Source organism: Lagenorhynchus albirostris, chromosome 2 (assembly GCF_949774975.1).
Source record: "Lagenorhynchus albirostris chromosome 2, mLagAlb1.1, whole genome shotgun sequence".
Classification (NCBI taxonomy): Eukaryota; Metazoa; Chordata; class Mammalia; order Artiodactyla; family Delphinidae; genus Lagenorhynchus; species Lagenorhynchus albirostris.
The window spans coordinates 54783913-54803352 of NC_083096.1; the positions used below are offsets into that span (position 1 = coordinate 54783913).

The 19440-nt window shown below is 38.2% G+C and overlaps 1 protein-coding gene across 17 annotated transcripts in view; it reads right to left on the minus strand.

Annotated features, from left to right (window-relative positions):
• The window catches only part of RABGAP1L (RAB GTPase activating protein 1 like), a 689413-nt gene that overhangs the window by 118788 nt on the left and 551185 nt on the right, over window positions 1–19440 (minus strand). For 6 of the 17 annotated variants that reach the window (XM_060132737.1, XM_060132738.1, XM_060132736.1 and 3 more), the window contains one exon: window positions 18194–18322. In XM_060132737.1, coding sequence (XP_059988720.1) covers window positions 18194–18322 — 129 coding nt within the window. Of the gene's footprint in view, window positions 1–9522; window positions 9690–15048; window positions 15349–18193; window positions 18323–19440 lie in introns of those variants that run through there. The other 11 variants (XM_060132796.1, XM_060132824.1, XM_060132767.1 and 8 more) reach the window with 7 other exon arrangements.

The window sequence follows — 19440 nt, forward strand, 5'->3', positions numbered from 1 at the left end:
ATTTCCTACTTGTCAAACTTAGCATTTCTAAAACTCAACATCTCTAAAACCAAACTCATGATCTTCCCTCTCCCTATCTCCTCCTGACTTCCTCAACTCAGAAGAAGACCTCTGGACAACCAGTTATTCAGGCCAGATGCTTGGGGATAGCCCTTTATATTCTACTCATTCTCAAACCCCCATCCAATTCATCAAGAGGTTTTACTTTCAAAATATATCTTGAATCCATTAATGTCTTCCAATTGCCCCTAATCCAAGCCAAATCTACTCCTCACCTGTATTATTGCTGTAGCTTGATCTCTGCTTCTATCTTGAGAGTAACTCTCTACTTTTATATTTTCTCTAATCTATTCTTTCTTACATAAATCAGATAATGTCTTGAAAACCCTTCAAAAAGATTTGCATTGTACTTCGGATAAAATCCAAAATCCTAGCCAAAGCTTTTGAGGACCTGCGAGAATCTGGTTCCCGGTTTCACCTCCAACCTCATTGGTCAGCACTTATTTTGCTCAATCTATACAAGCTATTTTAGTTTTTTGAAAAGGTCGAATGCATTTTTCCCTAAGGGCCTTCCCACACAGCATTTCCTCTGTCCAGAAAATGTTTTTTGTTTTTAATAATGAAATTCATTTTCTTTTTACCATGAAATATCTTTTCATATAGAAGAATGTGATTGACGTATATGACTCTCACTCACTCAAGCACCAAAGCCAAGAGAGGTGATTATCCCAACTGTCTCCCTCTGGGAAGACGAGGTATATGGAGTGGCTGGGCTTTTCCCTCTAGCTCACCTGTGAAACAGAAGCCTTTCAGAAGTCCCAGATTTGTCTTTGCCTTCTGCACAAGGCCTGCTAAAGGCCAAGACCTAGGCTACCAGAGATCAGCAAATGCCCAAAGAACAAAATATAGGTTTAGAATTTACTTATATTTCAGAATTCAGGTTTTCACATAATTTCTGGCTCCTAAAATTCTTCCTTATTGTCTCACTCACTCAGCCACATACATTTAAAAATATATTTTAGGGCTTCCCTGGTGGCGCAGTGGTTGAGAGTCCGCCTGCCGATGCAGGGAACACGGGTTCGTGCCCCGGTCCGGGAAGATCCCACATGCCGCGGAGAGGCTGGGCCCGTGCGCCATGGCCGCTGAGCCTGCACGTCTGGAGCCTGTGCTCCGCAACGGGAGAGGCCACAACAGTGAGAGGCCCGCGTACCGCAAAAAATATATATATATTTTTTAATTATTTTATCTAGAAGTTTTAGATGTTCCGTACCAGAAGAGTTTATACCGACATCTAGTCCACTGTTTTGCCAGAAACAAAAGATCTTCTATAGCACACTTTACTACTCCTCTCCTGCTGGTTAGCTTCGGTTAATCTTTTAGAGCTTCAGCTTAAAATGTCACAAGTTTTCCTTGATCCTCATTCCTCAATCTAAATTAGATTCTAACTATTTTCTCTCTTGTAACAAACTTCTCCTTCCTTTTGCAACCTTTATTACAGCTTTTGATTATACTTTGTGTTATCTGCCCCTTCCATTACTCTGTAAGCTTCAGGAGGACAGGAATCCTGTCTGTTGTGATTATTACTGAATAGAAAGCCTAGTGCAGGACTAGGACACAGTAGGTGCACAAGAAATTTTAAATACTTATTAAGCAAAAGAATGAATAGATGCAATGTAATGTAATCATATTGAGTCACAGTAATCTTAAACCCTGTAAGCGACCAATAAATACTGGCACTATTAAACAACATTTAAATTGACTGCCTTCAAAAATTATGTAGTATAGTATAAGATTAATACAAAAAATAGTATACAAGAGGAAGTAAAGCACAGACTCTGGAACCAGACTGCCTGGAATCAAATTTCTGATCTGCCACTTACTAACCAAGTGACCTTTGTTGGAGATTTCAACATCCTGTGCCTGTTTTCTCTGATCTGTACAATCAGGTCAGTAAGAGTACTTGGTGATGTTAAGGTGATGATTAAATGACAAACATGCCAGTCATCCAAGGAAGCAAGATGTAATTGTTGTGCCTGTTATCATTACAAAGTTAATGATAATCAGTGGTCTCATCAAAGAAAAAAAGAAAGTTACACAGAATCAGACGGGGAAAATAAGTAGGAGCAGCAAGCTGTAGAAAGGGAATTGGGTTGTGGACGTGCCGGCAAGAGGCAGGAGCACACAGGGACATCCGCAAGGGAGACAGGGAGTAGCGGGCTGCGTGGGTGCCCAGGGCCAGTACGCAGACACTACTGACACAGTGGCTGGAGAGAAGGGGCTGCTGGAGAGAGACTGCGATAGGCCTGCCATCTATCTCCCTGTGCCACATGCTCGGAGCACTTAGTTCACTCGAGCCATCCACCTACTCGCTGTGGGGAAGTGTCTTTGGATCTGATCTGGGGCTCAGTTAATAGAAAATAGTTGGGAACATCAGCCAGTAGGCAAGATTAAGTTGTGCACCTTTAGACAGCAGCAAATATCTCTGGGCATTAAAGGCAAGTTCTGTCTCATACGGCAGTTTTCCTGACAAACGCTGTACTCTACTCGTGGATCCTAATGGGGGAAAGTAGTTTCCTCATTTTCTTTTGTCTTCCTTCGTTTTTCATTTCCCTCACAATACTGAGAATATATTATACAAACTCCTCTCTGGTGTCCATTCCCCACTCTCCAGATCCTGGATCCATTTAAAACAAAGTCATTACAGTTTGGATCTTGTGATACTACACTGACTAAAGGTCTGATTATTTTATAAGAAATAAAGTTTTACCCTTTTCTCTAGCTGTGAAACTAGTTCTTTTTAAGTTACCCCTGAGACCATCTACGCATGGCCCACCATGAAAAATTTACATTAAGATGAGTTTAACTATATCACCCATATTAAGAGTCTAAAGTTACATCTGTTGGGATAAAATGACTACAGCTGAACCCTGAGGTGAATTAAAACAAAAACAGACGAACTAGGTCCTAAGAAAGAGTCTGCCTACAGCAAGGCATTGAATAGCTAGGTTGGTATCTTGTGGCAAACTTTCATTTGTTTCTACCATACTTTCATTGCTCAGTGTCAGAGTGTCAGACTGTCCTTTCTTTAAAAGAGGGTGAACTCATCCTATCAGAAAAAAAAAAAAATGTGGGACATTTATCTTGAGAAATCAATTTCAATAGTCAACCTTAACTTCCTAACCAGAATATGTGAATCTAAAGGTCAGCTGCTGCTCTACTTTGGCCAAAAAAGCAGGTATTTTATGGGATTCAGATTTGTCTCTAAATCTTTGATTGCAATATTCTTATGTGCTATTGTCTTAAGAAGGTGTTCATGTTCATTTTGGCAAATGTATTCTTCACTTCCCCCAGTGATTTATGTCATCTAAACCTTTTTAATCAATAATGTTTGATAGAAAACACATAGCACAATGGAAATAAACCAAAATATTTTGAAAATAAAACAGTTAAATAATATTTATTTCAAATCCCCTATAAACTCTTGATGGGTATGAGGTAGAAAACCTTAAAAATTTTAAGTTTCCTCTGAACTCTGGAAACCTAACTTTCTCATGTATGACAAAATCAGTATCACAGGCTGGATTTTCTTTGTAATCAGAGTACCTCTACTCAAGTTTTATTAAGAATTCATAAGCAACTATTGCTTCTGCTATCAGGGAACCCAAACTGATGATGGTTTACTCACTCACTTGCATTGTGAAAAAAGTTTTGGTTTTTTTTTGTCAATTGAAGAAGTAATACCAGTAAAAGAAACTGTATAAAAGGATATTATTAAATAAAAAGTATTAATAAATGAAAGTAAATATATTAAATGGAAAGGAAGTCTCCTTTCCAATCAAACTCTCAGCCCTCTCATCAGAAACTAAGTTAATGTGGGGGGTTGTTTGTTTGTTTTTATGTACTGAGACATAAATTTGCCATGCATGTGTGTGGTAGATTGTTACAGGAAAGGCTCCTAATCAATCATGTCTCCTGGCATCATTTTCCCTGTATATCCACTCTAACATTGACTCTCCATGGGATTTGCTTTGGTCAATGTGACAATGACAAATGTAACACAAGCAGAAGCTTGCTAAGTGCTTATGCCACTGGGTCTTGCCTCCTTGGAAACCTGAGACCACAAGGCTGAGAAGCAGCCAAGGATGAAAAAACATGTGGAAAGGCAGCTCCTACCCTGAGCTGCCCCACCAGCTGAATGAATCCAGAGACAACAGCAGAAGAACCACCCAGGTGACTCACAGAATTGTGAGAAATATTGTTGTTGTAAGCCAGAAAGTTTGGGGATGGTTTGCTACTCAGCAATAGATAACTGATACAGTATGCAAGCACAAACAGGCAGATATATTGTTGACGTTCCTTGATTTCAGTTGATGAAGAATAAAATATAATTGATAATTATGAGATACATAAAGAGAATGTCACAGAAAATATAAAACATGATTATAACTTTATCATACCTAAAGAAGGAACAGACTAGTCTGTCGTTTGGGATCTGTATTAGCTGTCTTTTGATTATAAACTCTACTAATTTGGTATTTTATTTTATCTTATTTATGTTCCCACACGGCATGTGGGATCTTAGTTCCGCGACCAGGGACCGGACCCACACCCCCGGCAGTGGAAGCTGGGAATCTTAACCACTGGACCACCAGGGAAGTCCCATGTCTACCCTATTTTAAAAGGATGTGGCATATACATCTTAGCTTCAGTTCTTTCAACAGTTATTTTTACCATAGACAACCAAGAGGTTTATGCAAGTAAGACTTGAAAAAACTTTTAGAATTCCAAAATCATTAAATAATAATCTGAAAAATCGAATAGTTAAAGATAAGAAAGGGCATCTGGTTACCCAATCATCGAGGAAGAAAGCTGACCTTCTATCCAAGTCTTAAAGGTCTTGAAAGATGGAAAATTCACAAGTTTATATTTCATGAACTCTGTAATCTACACAATATGATAGACACCCTTCTTTTTTTTTTTTTTTTTGCGGTATGTGGGCCTCTCACTGTTGTGGCCTCTCCCACTGTGGGGCACAGGCTCCGGACGCGCAGGCTCAGTGGCCATGGCTCACGGGCCCAGCCCCTCCATGGCCTGTGGGATCTTCCTGGACCGGGGCACGAATCCGTGTCCCCTGCATCAGCAGGCGGACTCTCAACCACTGCGCCACCAGAGAAGCCCTAGACCCCCTTCTTAAAGCTGAATTCAGACTAAAAAACTCAGCTACTTCACTTTTCTATAGGAAGAAACCTGGAATACTATTCAGTGAGATACATGAGGATTTTTCTGTTTATTTCCAGAAGTATTTTCGAGAGGATTTAAAGCCCAACACTCCTCAACCTAAATGAATAGGGAAAAAAAAAAAAGGAAAAAAAATGAATATGTTAACTGAATAAATATTTAATGAGTGACTTCTTTGATCCAGCTATTATGCTAGGGGTTGGACCAGGCCCAAGGCATCTAGAGAAGAGCAAGGTAGAGACAAACTCTTGCGGAACCCACAATGAGAGAAACTGACTCAAAACGATGATGGTAATAATGACAAAATTTTTTTTGTATACTAATGATGCACAGCATTTGCTAAGTTTCTTACATATATTATCCCACTTAATCCTCACAGTAATCCTACTGTACCGACAATGTAATCCTCATTTTACAGAAGAGATAACTGAGATACAGGTAACTTGCCAGATATCACACAGGTAATAAATAGAGAAGCCAAGGGTTTAACTCTAACAACATGGCTTCAGAAAACCACATTCTTAACTCCAACTGTGGTGCTCTAGTGGAGGAATTGCCAGAATTAGAATAAATAAAAGCCTAGGTTCCCAGAGGAAGTGGTGTCTGTTCTGGGTCTTAAAGGATGAATAGGGGTTTGCTTGACCCCATAACTGCAAAAGGAATTGATGGGACTTCCCTGGTGGCCCAGTGGTTAAGACTTCCCCTTCCAAGGCAGGGGGTGCAGGTTCCATCCCTGGTCAGGGAGCTAAGACCCCACATGCCTCGCAGCCGAAAAAACAAAACATAAAACAGAAGAACTATTGTAACAAATTCAATAAAGACTTTAAAAAATGGTCCACATCAAAAAAAAAAATCTTTAAAAAAAAAAGGAACTGATAAATAATTTAGCCAATGCTTCACACATGTTTAGCTTTATTAATTCTGACAACATCCTTGTGCAGTAGGTATTAGCCTCACTTCATGACGAGAAAACTCATACTCAAGGAAATTAAGTAACTTTCTCAGGATGGTGAGTAAGAGTTCCAGGTAGAAGGCGCAAGATGTGACGAGCGAGGCCAGAAAAGGGCATGGCAGATTGATGTGAAAAATGGGGATGTGTGCTAAGCTGAGAAGGTGGTGGGGTTTACCCCGCAGGTAACAGGGAGTCAGTAGTGCTCTCTGAATGAGGAGTAGTACAAGGAGGTTGGTTCTCCGGGCAGAAAACTCTGGTACTAGTGAGTAGAGGAAACTCCAGAAGACAAAAACTTAAGACAGATAGACGAGTTAGTTAGTCTGAGGCAGCTATAGCAGTCCAGACAAGCAATGTCAGGGGCCTCCAACTATGAATTCTGAAGGTTCTAAGAAGATCCTACCATGTCCAACAATTTTTTTTTTTTCAAAAATTTTCCCTCACAGGTGCAATGTCTACGATCTGGCTTCTTAAACAATGGCCATCCTAAAATTTGATGAAATATTTTAGAATAAAAGGTTTTATGTAAATAATTTTAGAAAATAAACTAAGTCCTTTGGTTCTATACAGTATCCAAATTATGTTGTTGCTTAAAATACTCATTCTATTACAACAGATTTTCTTTTCTCACTGGACATCCTGCTAAGACATAACTTATTTCCTTGCACAACTCACTGCCTCTCTTTTAGGAAAGAAGGGGAATCAGGGAGGTTATGGTTATATAAGATATGATACAATAGATAGACAGGATTATAAGGAAGTTAATGCATTTAGATCATACCAGAGCAGGGTATATAAGTTAGGAAAGAAGGGGAATCAGGGAGGTTATGGTTGTATAAGATATGATACAATAGATAGACAAGATTATAAGGAAGTTAATGCATTTAGATCATACCAGAGCAGGGTATATAAGTTAGAACTTACAACAAGCTAACATGCATGCCAGAGGAAATTCCTTGCCAGCCAAGTGGGCTGATGGAAGTGAAGGGTGGAATTGTGAAGAAAAATAGGATATTTTAGAAAATCTGAGAGTTTAGGAGAAAATGGAAGAACTTGGGTAGGCTGACAAACACAGGAAACTGTCATGTGTTATCAGATGTTAGAGATACAGTTCAGGGTTGCCAAGAATGATTCATGTTCAGAAGAGAATGTTTTCAGAGAAATTGGGTTGAAACTAGCATTCTGTTGACTATGAGAAAGACATTGCTATGAGCTGAACTGTATGTCCCCAAAATTTATATGTTGAAGCCCTAACTCCCAGTACTAGTATCCTTATAAGAAGAGGAGATTAGACACAGATAACACAGGCAGCAGGATGACCATGTGAGGATACAGTGAGAAGACGGCCATCTCCAAGACAAGGAGAGAGGCCTCAAAAGAAACCAAACTGCTGATACCTTGATCTTGAACTTCTAGCTTCCAGAACTGTGAGAAAATAAATTTCTGCTGTGTAAGCCACACAGTCTGTGGTAATTTATTACAGCAGCCCTAACAAACTACCACAGACATGAAACTGGGGGCAGACATGAGACTCAGGAGAAAAAAAAAAGTACTGCCTGTTTAGGAACCAACTTACTGAGAAACTTCAATATGTAGTAAGAGCTGGTAGGAAGTTCAGTGACCCTAAGGGCAAGGGATAACAGAGGATAACGCAGTGCCTGGAAAAGAGGATGAATGAAACGCTGCACAGAACACACTGATAGAGGCACTGAGCCTGTGCCAAACTGAGTAACTGAAGCCTCCCCTGACCTGAGTGACACAACAGAACACGAAGTTTTACCACCGCTTCATGTGGTTTGTATGCCAGTATTCCCTCACATAATAATAATGATACTAGTGACGATGATGATGATGGTGACGGTGATAAAACCATTTGAACTACATATTACAGAGATCTGGATAGATTACAGGCATAGAAAAGGAACAGGCTAGACATTCCAGATGAAAGAAATCGTTCCCTCCCACAGGTGGCAGCAATAAAAAGTCCCCAAGCCAGAGGAATTGACAATAAGAATGGAGTGCCCATTTAATCACAACTATCAACTACGGCAAGGAATATAATTTTCCCCTCAGCAGTTTGTTTGCCTTTAAGCAGAGCTTCAGAAAGCTTGACAAACAGTTGGAGATATGTGAATAACACTTAAAAATCTTCACTATCTTTTTTGGGTTGCTATTCTCATTTACATGTTACTTCCACCATTTCAAAAGAAAATAATTTTTCATGGTTGAGGGGGGAGGGGGAGAAAAAGGCTTAATAGTAAAATAAGTAAGTTCTCCAGAGTACTAATTAGACTCGGTCATTTCCCAGCTAAATGCTAAATGGATACATGAGCTTATGAGTAACTAAGTAAATACAATATGATTAGACTTTATTCGCCCCAGAGAAGAGGCAGTGGCATCTGACATAGCTGTGGCTGAAGTGTTTGAAATACCCCCAAGATCCAATGGCCCAGCCTTCCTAACCTAACCTATTTTAAACACCTAAGACGTTTAAATTTATTAAAAATAAATTTAAATTTAATTAATTAAATTTGAATTTAAAAAAAGTTAAATTACTTCCATTGAGCAGCAACAGGGGCACAGAGAAACACATTTATTTTCTTGTCTAAATCAGATCCCCAAATACAAACTGTGAAGCACACTTTAAATATAATCTTAACATGAATTCAAGTAGTTAAAAAAAAAACAAAAAACAAAGAGATGTGGCTCTCATTGTAAATAGCCATGGGAAAATTATTTATTACCTCTGCTTCCAAAGAATGAAGATGAGTTCTAACTTTATTCTCCAATACAGATAAACATAAATCATAACAACTGGATAAGAGGTAATTGGCAAAACACTGCAGAAAGTTATATGAAATATGGAAACTCCCACTTAAGAGCATAACCATTTGTCTTACTATGTCTTTAGAAGACTGCTGAGAGTGAATTAGCTGCAGGGAAAAAGAATAAAGTTTGAGAGGAGAGGAACCACTAGTTGAAACAGTTGAAGTGTCCTTTTTTGTTGTTAATGTATGTGGAGAGCTCTAACGACATTGTACCAAGCTTGGGATGCAAGTAAGGGCATATGCTTTATTCTTATGATTTATTATTTCTTTTTCTGAAAAAAAGAGATGCCCATATAAAAATCAATTTTTATATCCATTTATCTTATTTTTCTTTGGAGTAGGACAATTTAATGATTTATATAGATCGGTTCATGATACAATATCCAGGTTCACCCATCAAGTTAATTTTAAAATGTTTCTATGGTTTTCTCCTTAATAAACTGAAAGAAATGACCAGCAGAAGCAGGTATGATGGTAGAAGAAAACAGCAGAAGTAATAAAGGATACAAATGCATTCCAGATGATTGGGAACAGACAGAAAAGCAGAGTTTTCTTAATGTGCAGGGTGCCTGAGGCCTGGGCATCCGGAGCTCTGGCCTGTTTTCTCCACCTGTTATAAACTGCTTCAGAGCATGTCTAACATTTACGTGTTTTCTGCTCATTCCCACAATGCATGGTTTGTGAGAGGCAAGATCAAATTGTATTAATCCCTGTTTGGGGGAAAACAATGCCCCAAATCTCAGACACACTGAGGGTTATCAATGTTAACAGAAGCCTCAGAGGAAAAATGAAGCAACTGTTTTGATATAAAAACTACTTCATTATCAGTTTGTTTATTATCACACCACTGTAGCCTATAACAAAATTAACATTTGCCTGGGAGAAGATTATGACACTCTAAACCAAATAGTCCAAATTGTGGCTGTCAATGTGCAGAGGTCTTTATAGGAAAGGAACATGAAATGTGGTTCCATTAAAAACAAACCCTTTCCACGGTGCACATGAGGGCACATATTTTAGATTCACAGAGTCAACAAAAGCCTCTGTGTGGCCTCATTGCTAATTCAAAAAAAGCCTCTATTTGGGACATTACATTCTTGTTTATACATAGCAACAATAGCCAGAAAGAAATAGCAAACAGCATGAAGAAATTAGAGGTACATTGCTCTTAATACAAATGTTCTTCATAGTTTTGCTCTAGTGTGAAAGTTATTTTCAAACAGTTAAATTCAAATCCATGGTTACAAACATGGAGGTCTGAGAGAGAAAAATATTAAATCTCTAGATAAACGAATTTACCTCTATCCCATTAAAAGCATGACTTGTGAGAGGCAAGATCAAATTGTATTAATCCACTTTGGGAGAGTGGATAATTGTCTGTCACAATACATAGATAACTGAGCTGGAGCAGAGCTTAGAGTTTTCTGAGGCAGGTAGTTACCATGGTAACATATAGTCAATGATGGCCTCCTCTCTAGCATGGGTTAGGAAGACAATTTTGGTGTGAAAGAAGAAGATGCTAGGGCAGGACTTTGTTTTCAGTCGCTAGGGCCCTCCTCTTCCTCTTATTTCCCTTACTCTTACTGCCTCTGCCATCTTTGTTTATTCCTCCTACAATGCATTTCAAATCTCTATGATGAGAGTAAAATGGTAGTGATGGTGGTAACGTCATTAGGACAGAGAGAAGCAAATCACAGGAACTCGCCATAGATGGCAAAATAGCAATTGGCCTGATTTTGCTGCTACTAAGTAACCTGAGCTACCAACTGAAAATTTTGAGCACAGGTCAGTGTTATCTTCTAATGTCACTAAACTGTCCTTAAAATATAAGTGGTTTTGGAGAAAAGATGTATTTCTCTTGGGCTATCACCAACAAGTCATTTAGTGTCCCCCTCCACTGCTCTCTGTGTTCTTAGAGTTCAATCCTTGGTACCTCTCCCTCACCCCCTTGTCCTGCAGTCTCTCAATCCCTATCTGTCTTCGCTTTCTCTTCTACTAGTTCTATTCCACTATCTATCATGTCAACCACTCTCCTGCTACTAGCCTCATCTCCCTGACCCTGTAGCGTGCTGGGGTTAGCAACTACCAGTCCAAAAGAAGTGACTTAATATTCACAAATTGTGTGCCACTTGTTAAGTCACTGGTACCTTGAAATTGGCCATATTTTACCTGGAAATTGGCAAAAGCTACAAATCAGAGATTCCCCCTTTACTCCTCCCTCTCGTAACCCCAAGGTCTGGTTTATTAGTGCACCACCGCCCTGGTCCCACTGCCCTTCCTTTGTCTCATGCTGGCAAACCTCAACTATAGATGAAAGTAACTGCTTTCTTCATGTATACATTTGGATTGCTGGGTATTTCTAGAGAAACTCCCAAAACATTGCACATTTTTGCCACTATGAATTCATGACCTCCAACAATTCAGCCCAACAATTCTTTTGTGTTTTCCCAGTTAGTTCTTCCATTCTTTGCAATATCTAAAAGTTTGTCCATGTTCTTTGAATCTCTAGCTCCACTGCATTCCCTTAGTTCTAGATCCTGCTTAATAGAAATAAGAGAAACCTTCAAATGGGATATTCTCAATTTCTTTCCTCCTCACCTTACCTTACCTTACTTAACCTGCACATTTGTCTTTATCCCCATCTACTCCCTCCTGCTGTAATGGAAGAAAAGTACATTCTTTAGAGTCTAATCCTTTATCTCCTCTGAAGTCTGTCTCTGTTGATATATTCCAATTTCTTTATTGAATCTTCAACTTCTCTCTTGTGGGTCTTTCCTTCTTATTTGAAGAGGGATGGTCTGGCCAGCCCCTGGATATCAATCCTCACCACTCCTTGAGCCATCTCCTAGTTTCTTAAACATACCATCCTCCCTCCGACCCCACAGTGTTTACACATGCTTCCTTTAGTCTGAAATGCCTTATAATCTCAGTGCAAGAAAGCTTTTCCTAAACCACTGAGCCAGTCAGGTTCCCTTGCTCTTTGTTCTCCATATATCTTTATTATATCTCTTCTGAGCATGTGTCTCACTTTGTAATTATACATTTATTATGGCAATTATATAATTAACATCTTCTGCATGATATAAGCTCCATGAGCTCTGGGAGAGTATGTGCTTTTGCTCAACCTTGTGTTTCCTGGACCTGGCACAGTGCCTGGCATATAGTAGGTACTCAATGAAGAAATTGACTCACTGAGCGTTTTTTTAAGCATTTAAAGCCATCTTTCCCATCCTCCAAAAATTCATCTCAACCTCATGTCTACTTATCTCTCTCTCTCGTACTTACTCTCTTACTTACTCTCAGGCTTGCTGGCTGTTTCTTCCGTCCTCCATCGTCTCCCCATACTAACCTCCTTAGAAGAGCTGTCTCATCTTCCTTTGTCCATTTACTCACCTCCTGTTTATTCCTTGCATCATTGGCTTTTATACGTCATCACTCCACTGAAACTGCTGTCACTAAGCCCACAAAGGAACCTCTTTCATTAACTGTTGCACGATGTCCACTTCCACTCTCAGTACCTTATGAGACCTCTAAGCATCATTGACACTTTTCAACTTCTTCCTTCTTGAAAATATACCTTTTCCTTTAGCTTTCACACTTCACACTATTCTGGGTTTCTTCCTGCCTTTTCAGTCTCACTAGCTGCGGTTCCTCAGCCCATCTTTTATATGTTAATGAACCTACCCTCAACCCTTCTCTCTGCTCCTCTGAAAATTCACCCACTCCCATGGTTCAAATACTGATGACATACAAATGCCTACTTTTAGCTCAGATCTGATTTCCATTCCATATCCACCTGCTTATTGGATATTTTTACGTACTTGGATATGAGACTGTAGATATACACCACAAACTTAACATGTCCAACACTTAACTCATTATCTTTTATCCTTGCAATTTGTTCTCCTTTGTGTGTTCCCCTTCATAGAGTGACTACTACCAAGTTGCCTAAGTGAGAATCCTGAGCATGATCTCGGCTCTCTTTCTCTGCCCTAATGCTCTTATTTAATCACTAAGATCTGTTGCTTCTATCTCTTGAATATTTCTGGAATCTGTCCACATCTCTTTAGCCCATAACAATAGTCTGGTCACTTCTCAACTGGATTACTGCAACCACCCCTGAGTTGGTCTGTTACCAATATCTAATCTTATCCATTTTAATTTATTCTCCACACACCAGCCAGAATAGCCTTTCTAAAACATAAATCTGATCATTTCTGTCTCCTCTTTAAAAACCCACAATACTTCCGTCTGTCTGAGGATAAAATCCAAGTTGCTTACTGTTGGATTACAGGCTTAAATGGCTCTGTACCAGCTGTTTGGCTCCTGCTTACCTCTCTAAGTCTTCTATCTACTCCCCTCATTCCCTCCGTCCTTGAACCCTATTCTCCAGTCATGAACTCCGCTTAAGTCTTGGACAGCTCCATCTTTTTTTACCTCTGGGCCTCTGCATATTCTCTGCATGGAACTTCCTTCCCCCTCCCTCCATATACTCCTTAATTCCTGCTAATCTTTCAGGTCTCATCTTAAATCTTACTTCCTCTGAGAAGTCTTCTTGCATAGTTCCTGGCACATAGTAGCTACTCAATAAATGACCTTTCTTTCCTAATTCCCTTGTTTTAGTTTAATGTCAGATTTTGCAGTTTTAATATTGTTCAAGTTATTTTACTAATAAAATACAAACACAATAGGCTACTTTACTTTTTAAAACATTCTATTATGAAGATCTACCAATAGAATATTTTGAGTGATATGATGAACTTTTCTACTAATGAGGTTCATCATAACTGTGGCACTTGTAACACTGTCCCAAATAAAAATCAACTTAAAAAAAAAAAAAAAAAAGACTTGCTTCCCAGCTTTTGGAGAATAATTCTCAGGAAAGGTTGACATGGCCATAGAACTAACGTGTATTATATATATAGTACCCTAAATTATGTTATAGATGTTTTACTCTTCTAATTCATCTCTTTATTTTTATCAGAGCAGTGCCCACTAAGTGATGTTTAAAAGAGCCAAATTTTTAATATTTCATCATCTACATACATGGCACCTATGTGAAACATAAGGAGGCATAAAATATTGCATTAAATCACATACAATGTCTAATACCTGGCAGTTTTTGGCCAACAAGAATGGTAATTTCATCAATTCAACCTAATACAATATTAGTGATATTGAATAAAATTATGTAAAGAAAAACAGATCAAGAAAAATTATAAAGGTTATATGTATATGAACTTGAATATATATAGGTATCACATTTATAAATTCTTATACTCTAAAGAAATATCAATTTTCTAACAAGCTTAAGATGATCCTACAGCACAAAAGTTAATTTTTTTGAGTCACTGAGTTCCCTTTAAGAATCTAATAAAAGCTACATATTTTCTCACCAGGAAAAACAAAATGCTTAAACGCTTATATACAGAAAGTCAAATTTCTAGTGACTCAGAGTCCATGAAGCCAAGATCCAAGTTTAAGAAGCTCTGCAACAGCAAAAGTTTAAACTATAAGCTAACAACTGAATAACGATATTCAACCAAAGTTGCCTTCCTGTGAAAGTGCAGGATATTCATATATTAAGTAACCACATTATTTTTCAAAGTAAAGTCTGATGGGTGAATGTATTTTCTCATTTTAGCCTGGCTGGATCACAGGAACAGAAGGGATATCAGAATGATTTAAAGTCATGTTAGTAAATTAGAAAAAAATAAACACCGAAAAATATTCCTGATATTTAATGTCACACGGGTTTCAGAAGAACAAAGTTATTTACCCAATCCAATGTGCTTTATTAATAAATCCTATTATCCATACGCAGAGGTAACAATTTATTTTTTACCTGTAACAGTTGCATTTATTTTAAAACCAGTCAGTTTACTGAAATAACTGGGTCATCTAGTTCCTTAAAGTTAGAGGAAAGTGATTCATTTTCAAGGATAATTAAATGAGAACATGTCCATTCCAAGACTATACAACCGTACACAAATCCTATAAAAATAATTAAAATCCCCCCAAAAAATGTATTACCTTTGACAGAAATTCTATTGTTAAACAGGCTGTGGATAAGAAATCATGAGCTCCAACTTTTTTGCCTGTTCCATGCCTGCAGTCACCTTTGTCTGTGAATGCTTTAACATGCAGCCGTGTTCTGTAAGTCCATGATTTCCTAACATTTCCAGTTCCCAGCACATGCTGCTGTAATGATGGCATGACTCACATCCTTACCACACTCCCACTTTCATTATTCAGTGTAACACCTCATCCTCCACAACCTCTCACGGGTTACAGCATATCAGAATGGGGAAGGGGTAGGAGGGGCCGACAGTGGAACAGGCCTGAGTGCTTTTTCAAAACTGCAAGCTGCTGTGAAATCCATGTAGTGGGTTGTGACTAGCAGAGGGAAGGGTAGAAGTTTAAAATGGAATAGAATATAATATAGTAGAAGAAAAACATCAGAGTGCATCATACATTGTAAGCGTAAGTATCTCTTCAGATGTGTGTGTGTGTGTCTGTGTGTGTGTGTGTCTGTGTGTGTGTGCACGTGCGTATGTTTAAGGTCTTGATATAAAAGCTATTTCAAAATGTAGGTCTTGGTTTAAAAACAATCTTAAATTTTCATGTTGGAGATCTACGTTCTAGTCCCAGCACGATCCCTGAATACTGTACAATTTATGTCTTCCTTCTTTCAGTTAAACCTCACATCAGCCTCACAATAATGCTATAAATTAAAATGGTGTCCCTTGGGTACTGTTTTAAGTATCTAAGAGAAAGGTACTCTCCTTAGATAATACAAAAAAAAAACGAAACAAAACACAAAACTAAATAACAACCGTATTATTGCTTTAAAAAAAATTCCTGTCTATCTGTTCATGACCAAATAAATCACTCTGGTTGCACATAGCACTTTCATCTCAGGAACAATCCATTCAGATCATATTTTGAACTTGTCTTCTAACATTTTATGTTTCAGTGTCTCTCATATCTCACGTTTCTGGCTTGAGAGTCGTTAGTTACCTCCATCCTCTGAGAAGCTTCATAAATTATATTGAGAAAAAATATTTCCCTGTACATTTCATATTTTTAAATCACTTTCCTGGGTTTTTTGTTCTCAGTTATTTTCCCACAGTTCTAGATTTCCCTTGAAAACATTTACCTATACCTCTTAACTCTCTACTCTTTTATTCTTAGAAATGCATGCTGTATTTTAATGGATCCCTACAGCACTGCCCCAAGTTGTAGTACTTCTTTCTGACAGCTCTGGAACAATCAGCTGGCTGAAGCCTACCTTCCAAACCTACTACCCACAAAATTCAATCAAAGGCACCATGACCACTGTGTTTTCAACGTCTACAGACAAATGGGCTTATGCTTAGTCACCTGGCTTAGCCAAATAAAACAATCAGTCATAAAGCCTTTAAAAGTTTGCATTTCAGGAAGAAGACTTCAGAGGTCTATCTTTCTTAATACCTTTGGAATATGATCTCTTTGAATACAGAGTTCATTTGGAAGACAATGTAATCTTTTTCTCCTCAAGTTATTTACGTTCAGCATTGAGTTGCACTTTTGAAACATTTAGAATTTAGTTTAAAATAACTTAAAATTCAAAAAAAGTCTTACACCAGAAAAGTGTTGCAGTGGGTATTATGCTTAAGTGAAGTCTGTGTCAAAATACATTTTAAGAAATGAGCTTAATAAATCAATGACTACTCTATCTTCTAATTGCTCAATCCCAAATCTGTGGAATCACTTTGACCCCTCTTTTCCTTTCACACCCATGTTTAATACATCATGAAATCCCTTTGGTTCTCTTTCAAAATATACCCAGGTTCCAACCACCTCCATCTCCAATCCATCTCTATCCCCACTATTATCACCCTGGTCAATCTATCATCATTTCTCAACAGGGTTACTGCAAACCCCCTATCTGATCTCCCTACTTCTACTCTTACCTTCCTATCGTCTGTTCTCAACACTGCAGGCACTATAATCCTCTAAAACCTCAGACAGATCTTATCACTCTTCTACTCAAAACCTTGTAAGGGCTCTTCACTGCACTCCAAGCAAAGCCTAAAAACTCTTACAGTGACCTACATTTTTAGGCTCCTTGTGAGCTCTCTAACTTCCTCTCCTATTGCCCTCATTTTCATTCACTTCATTCCAGCTACACTGGTCTTCTTGCTGTTCCTCCAACTCACATGGCATGAGCCAGCCCCAGGGCCTTTGAACTAGCTGTTGCCTCTGCTGAATTGCTCTTCCCCTAGACATCTCCATGAATAATTCATCTCCTTCACCTTCAATGAGGTCTACTCTGACTACCAAACAACAACTATAACTTTCCTTCTCCCCACCAATCCAATCTTGCTTATTTTGCCCTACTTTTTCTTTTTTCATAGCTATTTATCACCTTCTAACATATTAAATATATTCTTTATTATGTTAATTGTTTACTGACTCTCTCCTTCGGCAAGAATGTAAAGTCCATAAGACCTGGGATCTTTGTTTTTTCAGAAAACAAATTTATATTTTTGTCATGGTTAGGTAAGAAGATTCCCTAGTATATTCCAAAGGTACAAGAATTTACATCAGTAAATTGGTTCCATTTTTTTTTAAATGTGCTATCTCACCTTGATACCACAATTCTCTAGATAAAGATTTCTATTTTAACTTATTTATAAAATTTTTTTATTTATATCAGACATCTGATAAGGAGCAACGTATCCACAAACATTTGTCAGGTGTGGGATGGAAATGCGTAGATCAAGACAGAGCTTTCCAAGTCCCTTAGAGAAAGGAAAGCACGGCCTAAGCAGGCTTTTCTTGCTTGGTCCTAAATAATCTTAAAACAGATGGCAAAAGCTAAATACTAAGTCTGCTGCTATGGAAACCACTATCACAGCAACCCATTCTAGAGCCCCACCTATGAGATAAATGTTTGTCTCCCTCTTGTTACAACCTGAACCTGCTAACGTTCACTCTAAGTCCTACTAGAGGTACAGCCACTATAGATACAAATCAGCTTGACAAAAAAGTCTGAGAGAAACTAGGTCATACACCATTTCACCTTAAACATAGTCAAAATCCAGCAACATACTGAGAAAGAGTTTTATACAATTTGTCATGTTATTCTGCATTCAAGTTCCACCTTTATTATCTATAAATTCATATATCTTACCTTAATATTGCAAGCCTGCTCCATTAACCTTCTTGCATTTTCCTCTGCCCTGTATCTCTTTGGAAGCTGGACTCTGAAGAACTTTAAAGCACCTTCAAAATCAGCCTGCAGAAGATCTTCCTTTGAGGTCTAAAAAATAATCACCAAGAATCATCAATTACATTTTAACCTACATTCAGAACGAATACATTGTAAAAGGAATTTCTATTTTCCTGAATGTACTTTTATAGCCAAGATCTAGGTGAGCTTCAAAAATTTTTAGGAAGAGATTTCTAACCTCTTTAACTATAAGCTGAAATAAGTCACCATAAATCCTAGACGTGACAAAAGAATTAACAGGCTAACATATTTAATTTATATTACCTGAAGATTTGAATAGTGGATCTTGGCAAAGCTAACCATGTTATGGCTCTAAAAAAAGAAAAATGCCAGAAAAGGAAAAACACTGAACTCTGGGACTAATCTGTGATTTTAGCTTGGTAGGCATTTTAAGGATATTTTACAAAGCTGGCTGAAGACATAGACAATGCAATCAAAGCACAGCAGAATTATATAATAAACACCTAATGAGAGAATGACTTTTCAACTAGTGACAGTAGCAGTTCAAGTGAAGAAAATAAGAAATTGTACCCATATCTTTTTTTTTTTTTTTTCTTGCGGTATGCGGGCCTCTCACTGTTGTGGCCTCCCATTGCGGAGCACAGGCTCCGGACGCGCAGGCTCAGCGGCCATGGCTCACAGGCCCAGCCGCCCCACAGCATGTGGGATCATCCCGGACCGGGGCACGAACCCGTGTCCCCTGCATCGGCAGGCGGACTCTCAACCACTGTGCCACCAGGGAAGCCCTGTACCCATATCTTAAAGACTGTTATAAAACAGTAAATGAAGCAAACCACTTAACTACTGCACTTCTTATGAAAACTACTGCTTACCAGATTTACGTAAGAAATAACCACCACTTATAAATATATGTATACCCAGAAAAAAGACTGAAAGGAAATAAAAGAAAATGTTTCTCTGGATAGTGGGATTATAATTTTTTTCTTCTTTATATATTTTGCTGTTTTTCCTGCAGTAAAGATTTTGTAATAAGAAAGGCAATAAATATTTTAATAAACAACTATAAGTAATCGCTGGCAAACACTGAGACACAAATTAAGAGATTGAGAAAGACTGGGTACACAGAAGTAGGCCAAGACAAAAAGAAATAAGGTGTTTTAAGAGTCAGCACTTAATTGTCAAAAAGC